The sequence below is a fragment of the Monomorium pharaonis genome, chromosome 5, assembly GCF_013373865.1.
Source record: "Monomorium pharaonis isolate MP-MQ-018 chromosome 5, ASM1337386v2, whole genome shotgun sequence".
Lineage (NCBI taxonomy): Eukaryota > Metazoa > Arthropoda > Insecta > Hymenoptera > Formicidae > Monomorium > Monomorium pharaonis.
The window spans coordinates 7,077,700-7,093,119 of NC_050471.1; the positions used below are offsets into that span (position 1 = coordinate 7,077,700).

At 34.1% G+C, this 15,420-nt stretch overlaps 1 protein-coding gene across 3 annotated transcripts in view; it reads right to left on the reverse strand.

Moving 5' to 3' along the window:
• Positions 1-15,420, reverse strand: part of LOC105839141 (FMRFamide receptor) — a 50,824-nt gene that overhangs the window by 11,182 nt on the left and 24,222 nt on the right. For all 3 annotated transcript variants that reach the window (XM_012685224.3, XM_012685226.3, XM_012685225.3), the window contains exons 2-3: positions 3,051-3,334; positions 1,683-2,158 (exon numbers count right to left, since the gene is read on the reverse strand). In XM_012685224.3, the coding sequence (XP_012540678.1) occupies positions 1,683-1,988 (306 nt within the window). In that variant the 5' untranslated portion in view covers positions 1,989-2,158; positions 3,051-3,334. The remainder of the gene's footprint in view (positions 1-1,682; positions 2,159-3,050; positions 3,335-15,420) is intronic.

The following is a 15,420-nucleotide window of genomic DNA, read 5'->3' on the forward strand; positions in this document are numbered from 1 at the left end:
TTGGAAATTTACGATTGCGTGAAACAAGGAATTAAGGGTAAAATTAAACGAGAGGTCTGCAGCTGATTTCTAGATAAGATATTATGGCCTGTGGTATAGGTATATTTTACGAAAATTGAATTTCGATATTTAATACTCATTATCAAATGTCGTTAATCTTTTCAGACCCTTAACTATTTCGTTTTTCATGGCAATGATTAATTAATTGTCAGATTCGTAAAAAAATAAAACAAATAAAAAATAAAATTTTTGTAGCAATCTATTTGTAGTTTAATTTGTGAAAAAATTCTTTCACAATTTTGAAACCACAAAGCAGATTTAATAAACGGTGTTGTTCTTCATTTACTCATCGCGCTAACACGTGATGATGGTTCTCGGAGCATCCCGTATATTCGACAAAGAGGATTAAATGTGAAACGTTAACTCGTATCACTTTTGACAAGAATGAGCTCGGTTATTTCGAGAGCTATTGTTAATAAAAGATAATGGTAACAAGGCGTCGCGATAAGCCTTTCGAAATGCAACTCGATGGCTCAGGAACAATGGGATGTTTTTTTTTTAAATTTTATCTGGTGCGCATGATTGATTGGCAACGGCTAGACGCGACGACGGTAAACGCTAGGTCATCCGATGGCAATTACGAGGCGTTCCACGATCCTATTGAAAATCGTTTCTGGTCATGTGTGCCAATTGAACATTGATTTTTCGTTCGGCGGGTGGTGATTCATCACGTGTTGCAATTGGGATTGTAGAGAGACAAGTTGTATTTAAGAAAACATGCCTTTAAGTTTCATAAATAAGGTTTATAAAATACACAGTGGGTGAACATGTTTGCATACATATTATATACTTATTTGAATTGAATAAACAAAAAAAAAATCGTACCGATATAAAAAATATTCATCACTACATTATGTTATATTAATTGTAACTTGTATGCTACAGTAAAAAAATAAATAAAATAAAAATCTGTTATCTGTTTATAAATAAATTTGTTTTAATATCATGTAACAAGATATTTAAATTCAATCTATCATTTCTTCAATAAATAAAACAATAAATTTCTGATAAATAATTTTAAAAAAATGTTTTGCTAGTATGTAAAATATGCTTTTTAACATCCAATATAAATAACATAAATTAATTCAATATAAAATCTATTATTGTGTTAAATAATGAAACACCCTTTAAAAGCTTTTAAAACGAACATTAATTTTAGTATAATAAAGACTCTTTTATATTATTTTTTTTCGTAATAAGAGCGAAAAGTAGCTCGACCACCTTGCTCAAGTGGCTATTCACTTTGACCATTTTTTTTTACATTAAACGTGCATATTCCGCAACATTTTACGATCCTGTACAATAATTTTACCGTAAATTTAACTCTGCATTAATGTGAATTCATAAAAATGTTCACAAAGTTAAACGAGATATCAGTATGTTCTTTCATCCGTATTTTCCAATTTTTTCAAAGTAACAAGAAATAAAGTGTTACACAGGCAAACCACAATTTTTCGCGTTCATTCGCCAGCACTTTACAGATTATATTTTTACTTAGCTTTTTAAAAAGCGCTTTTTTACACACAATTATTAATGCTACTTGTATCTTTCCCTAAAATTTAAATAAATTTATTTCTCTCGAAAAGAGTGCAAGATGTAAATACCAAGAGAGACGTACTTACCGCTATGATGATTAGTACCGTGTCACATCTGGCCAAACCAATCAGTAGATAATTAATGGACGACTTCATCTGCGGCCGCGACAGGATGATCATCGAAATTGTGTTACCGAAGATTCCGAAGAGACCAATCAGATTGACGAATATGCCATAAATAATAAAATCTGCCAGGCCATTGGTATTGACTTCCTGCTTACATTCAAATGGCCCTTCGATGTTGCTGCCGTTGCTGAAGTTTTGCATAAACCTACCAACGTCATAATAACTGGAAGCGACCGTCGTCGTCGTCGTCATCGAGCTTGTTTCCATCGTTTAGTAATTTTCTATCACTTTCCGCGATTTTGCATTGCCCTTCGATCCCGTCTTTTCCCGTGTTACCATCTTCACCCCCGGTGCGGTCCTTGTTCTCTCTGCCAATCTTTTTCTTTTGCTTCTTTTCAATTCTGATCGAATTTTTGTGCTCTTGAAATATTTGTCAACTGCAATCACATTTATGTAATGGTTGGCTTAATTATTTTTTGTTGTTGCAACATGACTTGCTCTTTCAACATTACCGTTTTTATAATTTTTAATTTATTAATTAATCATGCGACAACAGACTAATAAATTCATTACGGTATATACGATTATTAAAGAGCTATGCCAATAAATTAATAAATTAAAAGTTATTTAATAAATATATAAATAAATCAATATAGAGCAAAATTGCCAATATCAATGTACAATTTTATTTTTAGATTACATTAAAAAAAAATGGAAATAAAATTTTGGAAATATATTATAAATACAAACTAAAAAGTGTCTTTTATCAAATTATATATTATAACATTTTATAATATTATTTTAAATTTTGTAATAATCACATTTTTCGTAAAATAAGCATTTATTTGTTCTTCAAAATGTATATATTATATATTACAAAGCGCCAATTTAAAATGTGTTGTCTTCTGTTGTCACTATTTTTTTTTATAAAAGTCACCAGTCACAAGAAAATATATAGATGTATGTTCCATATTTATTATTAATCAATTTTGTATTATAAAAGAATCAAAGAAACAATTTTTTTTTTTCAAAAAAAGGAAGAGATAAAATTTAGTTTAAAAGTAAATTTCTAAAAATTATCAGGTTTACTGGTTTTTTCGTATATCAAATACTAATATGACGGATATCTCCATGGATACATTTCTTGTCTATATGTATCCGTTAATGTTTTTTTCAATTGATTTGATTTTTATTAGAAAAAACCCGAGGAAAAAAGTTTGCTCGTCTGATACAAGTCATCCGCTCGTCTAAAAGTTAGAAATCGCCAAAGTTTTCTTCGTGAAAGGCCGTGAAATGTTTTTTATTGCAAAAAAAAGAAGAAGCTTTTACCTATGTTATCAAATGTCGACTTGACTTTCTTGAAATCGCGTTGCCTTTCAGAAAATCTTAAAATAAGCCGGGGTAACATAACGTCGATCCTCTGCCCGATTTATCTCTTGCTCTATACATTAGTCTTGATCATGTTTCACGAAAAGAATCAAATCGGCTTTGTCGTCTCCGTATAGAGAGTTCCGCGTAAATAATTTTACGATGTATCGCTGTTTTACGAACTCCGAGCCTCTTTGCCATTCGAATCTGGTGTCGTAGTAACTTGAATGGCAGCAGTCCGCGAACTGAAAAGGAGAAAATACAGTTAAACTTTTTTTAAAGCAAAATTGTGTTTTCTATTCCTTCTTTTTTTTTTTTAATTAAAAGATGCAAGTATATTTCAATCGTCGCTGAAGTAATGAAATATGCACTTAATATTACAGAATCATGAATAACGATTGCAATAATATAAGTAAAATTAATAAAAGTAATCAATAGATTTTCAATATTATTTTATTTTATATTAAAGAGGTTTTATCTCCTTATTTCGATGAATTTCGTCCTTTTTATTATCGTTGTAATTTTAAATTTTATTTCAACAAATACGAGTCATGGTTACTACAGGCTCACCGAGTATAATAGCAGGTAAACCGCGCAGCTACATGATTATTAATCGTTCGCCACAACGTTTACATCCGAGCTTTCGTGAGGCCACCGGGCTTGCTGTGTCTGTTTGCAAACAGACACGGTCGCTTATATCTAGCTGTGTAGATTGAACGCACGTTATAGAAAGTAGACACGGAACATCGTTAAAGCTTTCTCACGTTCAGTTTGTATTGGAAATCTCAACCGAGTAAGTCGCATGAGTTCGTCAATTTGAACCTGAGAAGACGTACATTTTGCAGGATATTAGCGAGTAATAACAATTGAATTCACCGAGATTGGACGATTCTCATAATTCTTCGTTCGGAAGATTTCCCAGGCGCTTCGTACTTAATTGGAATGTACATAAAATCGGTACAGGAATATTTATTCAACCTTGCTGTTCTGTTCGTATCTATTTGATTCTAAATATATTTTACTTTCTTATTAATATTTTAGAAACTTTTTTTCATTAGCATCTTTAAGGAATTCGTATAATTAATGTAAAATCTCATTTCCGGGAAAATTTTTTAGAACTTTTTGACATACAAATTGGTCCAAATGATAGAATCGTATAGGAAATTCGAACAGAACAGCAAAAGATTACGAGAAAAAGCTGAATTATATTATTTGGAATTATAATTATTTATAGATTTTCCAATAATATTTCGTTTCAATCAGTGACTTTCAACTGCTTCAGAAAGTAAACGTGAGTATTAAGCATTATTAATGAGATTAATGATTAAATCGTTTCGGTGTTTAATTACAAAAAAGTATAAAAAATAAAAGTTACGATTCTCACCCTTATATTATAATATTTGTATTATAAGATTTTCTCGCGCTTATTATACAATTTTGGAGTTATATTCCAGTAGATACGTTCAAAAATATCAAATGTTATATTCGTATCGCATAAATGTGCAAAATTCTCTAACGGATCGGAAACAAGTAGATAAACACGGACGGATTGTTCGAACCATCATCGTGTAAATAAAAACTAATCTCATTTTCTGAACCTATGTAGCACGGTCATATAACGCGGATGAATAATGTAACTCAACTCTCTTTCAATTACCTGTCCAGCATTAATTTATTTCACATATTAATTTATTATGTACGTTTTATATGATCTCGTGATAAAATCGCCGAGCTGGGGGGAATCTCGTTTACGACAAATTCGATAAGGATGCCGATTATGTAGCTTGCAATGCGTACATTTACACTTGGGTGCGTATCGCAAGCATACACGCGTAAGAGCATAAAGGTGCATCTTCTGTGCAACACCGATTGCATTGTCAGCACGGTTGATCGCATCGGCCGTGTTCACGTCCGTCCGATAGCGACCCTACGGCTGCGTGTGCGCGACGCAGCTGCATATCGACAATTGCGGTATACCTACTCGATTTTCGCATCACCGATGTTGCACGCAGTTACGATTTTCCGCGTTTCCGATCATCTCCGCTTCAATTTGCAACAGTGTCTCGCAGGCCAATAGATACGGCTGTAACTGTCTTTGCGATCCCTAGATTGTCTAGAACTTTGAACAGAAAGACTTCTTCGCAATAGCGCGTCGATCGATATATCTACAGCAGCATGCAAAAAATTAATTTCAGATAATCTTATCTAATTTTTATCTCTAATTAGCAATAGAATAATAACTTTATATTCAGTGCAATATACTATAACTACAAAAAACAAAAGACAGTTGCAGTTGGTGTCGATTTGAGTAATTAATATGTGTGTGTATGTACACATGCATACATGTTATAAACGAATATAACGATATACTATGAGGTCTGTTTTTGTCGTTGCACTGCAATAAGTTAGAATAAGACAAATATATATTTTTTTCATTCTAACTTATCGCACCAGTACAGCAGTGCAGCAACAATGAACAGGCCTATTGATATTATGTGGTATAAAGTTTGTAGTCTAAAAGCATATATTTTTTCTTCACTTTCAACGTATGTACTATTTGAGATAATCTCTTTTACATTGTCTTATGTAATATATTATAAGAAAGTTTGGGGTAATTTTAAAATTAAAATCTAAAAAAAAGTCTTACACGAAACTTTAATTTCTCTTACGCGGCTGTAACATTAATCCTATGAGAAAAGAAAAGTTTCTTTTCTCGTGAGAACAGACGAAAATCTCTCACGTGTTCATTTGCACAATATCGCAATCGTTATCCGCTTAGGGCCGCACAGACTTTTGCATAACGCATAGTGCATGACGCATAAGAGAATCAATTAATCAGAGTCGTCTATTTCCCTCCCCAGGATACAAATAAAGACCTCTGATTGGTTAATTCTCTTATGCATTATGCATTTTGTGTTATGCAGAGATCTGTGCGGCGGCCCTTACTCTGGAAAGTCTCATAAATATCTTTTGACATTTGGAGCAAATTGGAAATGCCGGATCAATCCGGCAGTTATTGCCTACTACACGGGGGTGTTTTCGCCTCTTCGACGTCCGGGGAATCACGCCGACTCACTGTGGGACTTCACTGTGGGGGGTCCAAACAAATATCCAATTGTAAATTACTCCGTTATTCGTGTGTCACTTAAAGACAAAAATCAATTTGCTTCGGCTGATCTGCTCCCACCGGGTAGCAGACGAAACACCCGTCGATCAATTTATTTTTAAACTCTTCTACCTCCTCCTCCCTCCTCCTCCGCCACCCCGGAAAAAATACACGCGTCGTCGAACGCGCGTAGAAAGTTTTGCGAGTGTCGGTGTTTCTCACATCGGTGGAATCACATCGAACGACTGTCCTCTCTGCTTTTCGGTCTTGGCACGTGTCGACGTCTAGGAACGCCGAAATGGCTGGCCACCTCTTTGATAACGTTGCGTAACAGCGATATTTGTGAGCGTCCGAACAGAAATGCACGCAATTCGCACTTCGCGCGAAACAGCATGCGGGATACGTGTGTGCCAGAATTAATTCGCAGTAATCGAGTGTCCGTCGCACAACGCGCGTGCAATTAGCGTGTCTAAATTATAACGTACTAATGCTAATTTAGAGAAAAAAGGAGCGGCCTTTTAAATGTCATAGTTATTAAATAAATGTACCGTATCATCATACTGTATATTTATATTCTTACATTAGTGAAAATTAAATATATTATTTTTAGAGAGAATGAGAGAGAAAAAGACTTGTTACATTAATTATAATACACACACACACACACACACACACACACACATTTCTTGTATTTCTCATAGTTTGCGTGCATGAAAGAAGAAAAGTGATAATCTTCGTTGTTCGAGATTATCTTGATCTTCGACATTTGTCCCTTCAAATCAACGATACACTTGCCATTTCTATTTCTCTTATGTAAAATATTTCGCACCGTATCCCTTCTCTTTATTTCGAGACATCGGTATTTCGAGTCCAAGAGCAAAAAAAAACACAATATCCTTTGTACAGAAGTTAATATTCGGGCGGGCTCTTCTTCTGTTGTGGCTCCGCTCGGGCAACTTCTTGGGTCACATTTTTACCCTTAAATTTTTTTTATTCTGTTTCTCTTGAACTGTATTGCGTTGTCGTTGAAAATGGTATTTCGCCTTTTCGTAAAGCTACTCTTTTTCGAACAAAAATGTTTTTCTTGTGACAGTATTGAAACGATGATTTATACATAGATAGTAAGAGAAATAACATTTTTGTATGAAGAAACTTTTATATTGCATCTCTCTCTCTCTCTCTCTCTCTCTCTCTCTCTCTCTCTCTCTCTTTCTAAACTGCAGCATTTCATATAATGTTCTTGAAGCATTTTTATGCACTTTCATATCCCTTCTATTTTTAAAAAGTTAAAAGTGCTTCTTCAGAGAATTTGTCCCTTCATCTTTTTTTCCAGAATAAAATTATCCAACCACGAAGTCGCACGTAAAATAAAAGTCAATTACACAGGTGATAACAAAATTTCCTTCTAGCGCAAAATTTATCTTTGGGGAAGGACAATAAAATCTACACATTAAAGCAAGAAATTATTCAAAGAAACTATAACACCTTATTATATAAATATCCCTTATCGTATATCGTATATCGAGCGGATTAGCTTCGCTAATTAATTCTCTTCCAATATATTGTATATTGTATGTCTGTACCAAAAATATTATTGTCACAATTACGTACGCCTTAAAATATTTGTTTTTAAAACAATTTCCCTCCAATGAACAATGAATAAAACTATGAGAGAGCCATTAGAAGAAACGCGGCAGCGTATCTTAAATGAATTCCAGTGGTGATTTACGAGAAACACCAGCTTAACGCGAAATGCATCCGACCGCAATTTGCGGCTCGCAAGAGATGCATTTTTATTTTTGGGTACGCCGCAGATTAATTCGAGGCTTTATTATTGCTGCGGCATATCCTTCTCTTTCCATTCGCCTCGTTAAGCACGATCTCTACGCTCGCAGCTGGCAATCGCGATTTTTCGGACGAGAAAACATGTCTCGGTGAACAATGACCGACGATATATATTTCTTTCATTTCATCGTACAACATAATGGACTATTCTTTTGTTCCGTCTCTTTTTTTTTTTATTTCAATTAAAACTACAAACCTCCTCGAAACACTATATGCTACAGATCGCACGTAAGAGGAGTCGTTAATTTAAGCACATTTTGTTAGAGAAATAATCGGCTTTAAAGAGAGCGTCGCTCGTTGTTTTTTAAATTGTTTTCGCCTTTCTTTCTATTCATATGCGTCTACATCCGACCGCACGCCCGTGTTAACAAGAAATAACGGAATCACCGGCGGGCAAGCGGATTTGTTCGCGAACAAAAGCTCCGCCACTCTACCTTCGTCGGACGTCGATAAATCTTTTTTTGAGAGTTTATTCCGGAGCGCTGCGTGTATGTCCGTGACATTGCCGTAGGTGTTGCACGAAAACGGCGTAGTCGTCTCTCGGAATTCACGCGCGACTACACAGAGAGGTCCGAAGAATAGTATTTATATCGATGTGCAAAACGATAGTCTAGATATATATAGAATACTCGAAAGCCACCCTGCGGTAATACGTGTATTAGCGTCAGTTACTAGCGGCTAAAAAAAATGTCTGTTCGTCTCACCGTCGAGAGGGCAACATCTCCCCAACTGTAAGCTATGGAATATCGATTCTGTTCCGAGAATAAACAGAATTCTTTTCGCAGCTATATTGAAATTCGAATTACTCATTTTATTGTCAACATATTGCAATAACAGCCACTTAGCGCTACGAACAAAATCAAGAAACTATATTTAAATCTTTTAAGGCTAAGCTTCTATTTGGATATTTCTGAAGTTAAGAGTTTAAAATTGAGAAACATCAGAATTGATAAATTACGCTATTACTATTACCGTTACTTTTTTAAATAATAATCATTACTCTCTTCTGTTTGTAACGGTTTGAGAAAAAAAACATGTATTTTAAAAAGCCATGGAAAATAATATAAATATTAACAAGTTTCAATTCAATTAGGAATTTCAACCGCTTGGCAAATCAAGCATAAATAATTTCTCTACGATATCGTACATTATCTTGCCGGTAAAATTAAACCGACCGAATGTCGGAGACTCGTTAAGGATTGGCACGTATACATTTGTCACTGAAACTTTTATTTATCAAGTGGGTCGCGCCAGTGTTACGCTTAGTTTCGTTGCCCCGGCAAAGTGGAGCGGTCAGGAAATGAGATGGGATTAGTGTCAGTTGTAGGTAATAACGTCGAAGCGTGAACACAGCTGGTACCGGGATCGTTTCCACCGCGGACATTACGGAAGAAAGCGCAGGGTTCCGCACGGAATCCTATTCTGCTTCTACGTATTTGCATAATTACGTGACTCTGAGCCTGCACCGAAATGGCATCAATCTTGTTGTCAAGGCTGCGATCGTCCCTGAAACAAGATTGTGTTTCTCCGCCTCGTTATTAAGGAGGAACAGGGAGAGATCCTCTAAAGGATAATAGCTTTGAGGAATAATGCAAAAGAATAGAAAAGGAAAACGAATAACCGTTCGAAACTTTTATGTATAATAAATCAATAGAATCTAATTATATCAATTTTTCTTCACGCGATACTCTTTTTCCGCGCAACGGTAGATAATGTGAACCAAATTTACTGAGAGAATAATAGGAATGATATCTGCATCCATGTAGAATATTCTCTAACCATTTACACGATCGTTAATCCTCGATTAATAGCGAAAACCCGGGACGGACACTAATTACACTTAATATAATTTGCTGGCCGAGCAATTTTTTTCGGAGACCATTCCTTTTTTTATCCGCATTATTTTATTTATCCTCTATGATCTTTAATTGCTTTGGACTATGCTTTAAGTCCGATCGTCGCTAATTTGCCTCTCGCACAAATTTCTATATTTAGGTTACGTTTTAAAACTTCCTCTTTAAAAAAAATTTTACTAAAAAGCTATCGTTCATGTTTATGGATATTATAAGCTTTTCTTTTAATTTTCCTCGAGAGGATGTTTCAAAACAACGCCTTAATATAAGTTTTTTAAAACACATCATATTTTTAGGAAGTTTAGTTTCTCCAAGGAAGATAAAAATTAAATTAAACTTTCTATTCTTTTACTACTTTTTACATTTCCTGTTGTTTTAATTGGCTAGGGGATGTTGGAAATGTTCTTATGACAAAAAACACTTCTTGCAATATCAAGCTGTGGACGTCAAATCATTTCACCATTTATTATAATACAAGCCAGACATCGCAGCCATATACAAGGAACGCAATTATTTTCGCATTCTATACTTATCGCGTCTCGACATTCTTACGAATGACCTATTTCGTGGATAGTTGAATGATCATTTTTCAGAAGAATCCACGCGTCATTACCTTTCCAGAAACACTTTTTCGGATATCTTCCCTTCTCTAGCTGAAAATCATTCTTTCATGTTGAAATTATTACTCTGTCTACATGTAAAATATCGCTTTTACATGATTGGATTAATAGCAGGAGACTCGAATATTTTCAATTCAATGAAGGACGACACAACCTTCAGTGTCAGAACTCATTTCACTGTGTTCTAAATAAATAAAGCACAGGCGATATTTAAATTTCCATTCGCTGGATATTTCGTTTTAATATTCCGATCAACATCTGGCGTTCGGTTTAATAAGTGTTAAACTCTTTCGCGCTCGAACAAATGTGTCAACGTGCCCTCGTAAACTCACGCAGAAATTATCGTGATACGCTCCAAACTAATCATCACTGCTTTTGTAAGAGTTGTTACGAAATTGGTGGGTCGAAATCACAAAGGACCACATTCTAAGATTGCGACAGTCCTACTGAGGATGGTTTTATTAATACGTCCTGATCACTCTCTATTCATACCGACAGCAATTAAACGAATTCATTAGGAACCTTGTGTACGTTGCCACTGAACGGACAGTTTGATAAAATCTATTTTTAGAGTCACTTTAGTTCTACTTTCTCAAATTTTGGACTCGCGCAAATTTTGTTTTGCGCAGTTAAACTAATAAATTCCAAACTAAACATATAAATTATGCAAAATTATAAATTATAAATAATTTGTAGCTATAATTATATAGAAACATAAGGAAAAACTTGCAGAATTTATAATACATATTTAAATTATAAATATAAATTTTTTGACAAAGATAAATATTTAAACAATTCGGAGTAAACTTTTATTAGCATTGTCAATTTTATATAATTCTTCTATAAAATTTGGCAAAAGAACGAGTAATATAATTTTTTTACTATAAAGAATCTTATTAAAAGTTTTGCTTCAACATCTACAAAAAATGTTTTGTTTCTAAAAAGTATTATCTCTGTTAAAGAAAAGACATTATCTTCGTTAAAAGATATCAAGATTTTGAATTAAAAAGATTGCTAAAAAATTCAGCACAAAAAAGTGATACAAAATTCCTCTCGTAATGTCGCTCCGCAATAGAAAATTCCTTTTATACGGAAAGACTGCTTTGTATCAGCATCGCGCGCGTTCACTTTTTGAGATCGATGTTTCCAACTATTGAACTAGAATATTGGCGGTAACTACTGAAAGCATTCGTTCGAGCGTAAATGCGGTTCGATAATTTAATATTATTATGTCCACAAGAGATGGCGGCAATATTTGGACAACCATTCATGGCTTGCACTAACTTGTCGCATTTTGGTCGGACAGGAAAATGAATGTACAGGAAAATTCCATTTACTCGTTACTTCATATCAAAGCTTCGTACGTGGTTTCAAACAATGACTGTTTCACGATCTTTTGATTATTTATTCGACCATTTTTTGAAAAAATTACAATTCATCGTTTTATTAAATTTTTAATCTCAATATTGCTATACTTTTTAAAATAAAAATATCTATGTTTTGAAAAAATTCAATAATTATTGTAGACGTTAAAACAAAATTTACAATAACTTTTATAATAAAAACTTATTTTTATTCTATTTCTATCTTCTATTAATTCTTATCAATGGTAATTTTAATTAATAAAGATAATTTAATAATATAAATTTTTTAATTAAAAAAACCAAATAACATACAGATAGGGATATAAAGACTGATGAGGATTAGCTTTAAGTATCAAGCAGAAAGGGCCTATCGTCGACTCGGTAAAATGGTCAGCTGTCGCTTTCGTTACTGCCAACCCTCTAAAAATACAAGTAGCCTCTCTCTCTGCCACGAAGCTCTGAGTCAACTATAGGAACTCCTCGGCTAATTTTAACCGCCGAACACACTGTCCGTCGTACGCTGTTTCACCGAGAATCTGCCGCGGATTCCGCGAGACCGCGTGCAGCCTTTGACGTTTCGCGAAACGCGGATGGACACTCCTTCGAAAGTTCCGTAATTCGCATTGCTTGCACGAAGAAAACGCAAGTTCTACGAGGTCGTGGCAAAATTAAATTTGAATCGAGTCAGCCGGACTTGGCACAAAGGGAAAAAAAAAGAACAGTTTATTATTTGCTCTTGCATTTACTTAAAACATCGAGAGGGAAGTTTTATCCAATACCCTGATTGGCATTTCAATTGAAGAGTTTCAAGAACGCTTCCAACGGCGTATAGGTGCGAAGGAATACCACTTTTCAAGGGAGAAACCTTAATTTATTAGAAGAATGAATTGTGAATTTTGAATTTAACTAAGTTTTTCTCTATGTGCTCGATTGTTATGACACGCATAGAATAGACCACGCGAGAAACAAAGAAATAAAGTCTCGTTTTAACTTGGTCCAATTTCAGTTGTAAGCTCCTGTCAAAAAGAGAGAAAGAGACAGATCACTCGACGAATGCAATATCGATTTTCCCAGTTTGATACGACAACTGAACGACGAAACTGGGACATGAATATTAAATATGGAGAGGAGAAATTAAATAGTAGTCTAATGGCTCGATTTACTTCCCTTTCCTTTTCATTCGTACGGGGTTGTACGGCACGAAATTAATGGACGAAGAGATTAAGGCTCATTTTTTTTTTTGTTTCAACAGCCTTTCTATCCCGTTAGTAGCGCGAGATAATTGCCAAGTGTTTGCCCACGGTATATAAACTCTTTTTAAGTAGATGAGGTCTGCGAGGTGCGAGGCCGAGTGTGTTTACCGAACGGAAAATCAAATATCTCGACGTCACGCAAGAAAGTTATTTCTTAATAAAAACTGCAAGAGAAATATATATATATATATATATATAGGCCATATGAGTAAACACAAAGAATGTCTCACAATTCTCCTGACAAAGATGAAAGTAAACATTCAATTTTCTATTCCACTGCACAATTGGAAAACTATTCATGTCATCTTGTCTACTCTGACAAAAAAAAAAAAAATACGTACAAATATAAAGCATGATATATGTATATTAAATTTATGTTATATTGAAATATTATATAAATATGATAAAATAAAGTCATGTTAAGAATAAATAAAAAATGGGCCAATTCAGTAAAATCTATATATTTTTTTATCTCGCGTATCAAAAGATCGCTTTACAAGAAAAATGGTTCTCTTTCCAATTTTAGTTTAGTAAAACTGAATCCATTATCGTGAACATGCATCAGACGGGATAGAGAAGGTGTGTTTGTTCCAAGTGATTGCATCTCGACGACAAGCACCAATTTTTCCTCCGCAGATTTTTCTCCGTCCTGTCTTCTCTAAATAAGAGCCACACGCTGGATAGCTATCTCCATTCCGTACCACTCTGGGCAGATAATGGGAATATAGCACGAGAGATTACCAGCCATACAAACAGCTCTAGAACGGACTTGCGTGACGTCATTCGGCAAAACGACCGCCGTTTATTTCGTAACGTTGCGTCGTACCGGCGATCAGCATTTAATAGCGCGGCAATTTAAGGGTTCTACGTGACAATAATTCAACCTATTTTGTAATAACTTGACAAGATTTTAATTAAAATTGAGTATTTTAGTAAAGGATCAAGTAAATAAAACGACCGAAAGATATAAATAAGTACAAAAAGTAAAACAATTAAATTTATTTTAAAGCTAATGCTTTGAAATTTTTATCAAGTTTCTAACTCGTTGTTTGTCTAGTGATTGTTGCTGTAGTTAGTGATTGTCGTAAAAATTTTATGGAGCAAGACGATGCAATGCGATAAGTCTCCTGCAAGGACTAGGTAGGATCCTTTCTTCGGTGTGTTTGCGTTATGATTTTTCAACCCTTAACCTTTTGACTCCTATAACTACATCATTTCGCATCATATTGAATTAAGAAAACATTTAACAAATGTTTTCAATGCCCATTAATTTAAAGTTTCCATTCTTAGCATAATCTAGCTGCTAATTACAAGATATTTTTTTAATTTTATTTTAAATATCCTTCTCCAAAAGTCTCATTATTAGCTGAAATATGTTTTAACACATACAAGTTAGCATATCTCTTCAGAAAATTTTCGTAGCTTGGTACAATACGTGACAAGGAATACGGAATTAAAATCGATCCGTGAAACTAATCGGTGGTTAGTGCAGATATCATTCGAGGGATCGGAATTATAATGTACTTCCGATATTCACAGAATTAACGATTAATGGTTTGCACAGGTGCAAGCTATCGCAAGGGATCTAGCTTATATAACTCAATCAATGATATAGACATGAAAATAATCTGTCTCTTTATTTGTCACAGATGCCAGCTGATATGTCGTATATTTCCACAAACACGTCCTTCAACTATGTCAAAATATCACAGAAATTATGATTCTTATTTAGATTTAAATTATCAGTTACTGCATTTTGTCATAAAAAGATTATTTTAGCGACTAGTTTAACTTTTTATTAAGGCCATCTGTCCTAAAAATTATGATAGTCTATTCTATAATTTCCTGTTGCTCTTCCTCTTCTTGTCCGCATTTGCGCGTTGCAAATGCTTAATTTGGATAATGGTATTTTTACGACAAATTAAAATTGCGTGCTCTCTTCTTAATGCGATCATTGAGGTTAGTTCGTCCGTTCTCCGAAAGAACACTCATTACGGATAATACAAACTTCTGTTGTAATAACAAGAAGACAGAACGTACATTTTTAAATAAATGGATTAATTTATTTCCCCTTTGAAAACTTGTGGAATATTACAAAATTTATTAAAATTTTACGTAGGATGATTATATATTTATCCGCGATCTTATATTAAAAATTCGACAACATTATTAGCTTTTAATATTGAAATTATAAATTTATCCGTGATCAATATGAAAAATTTAGCAACGTCGTTGACTTTTAATGTCGAAATTTCTTCGAATTTCTTCGAATTTCGAAATAGGTTGATAA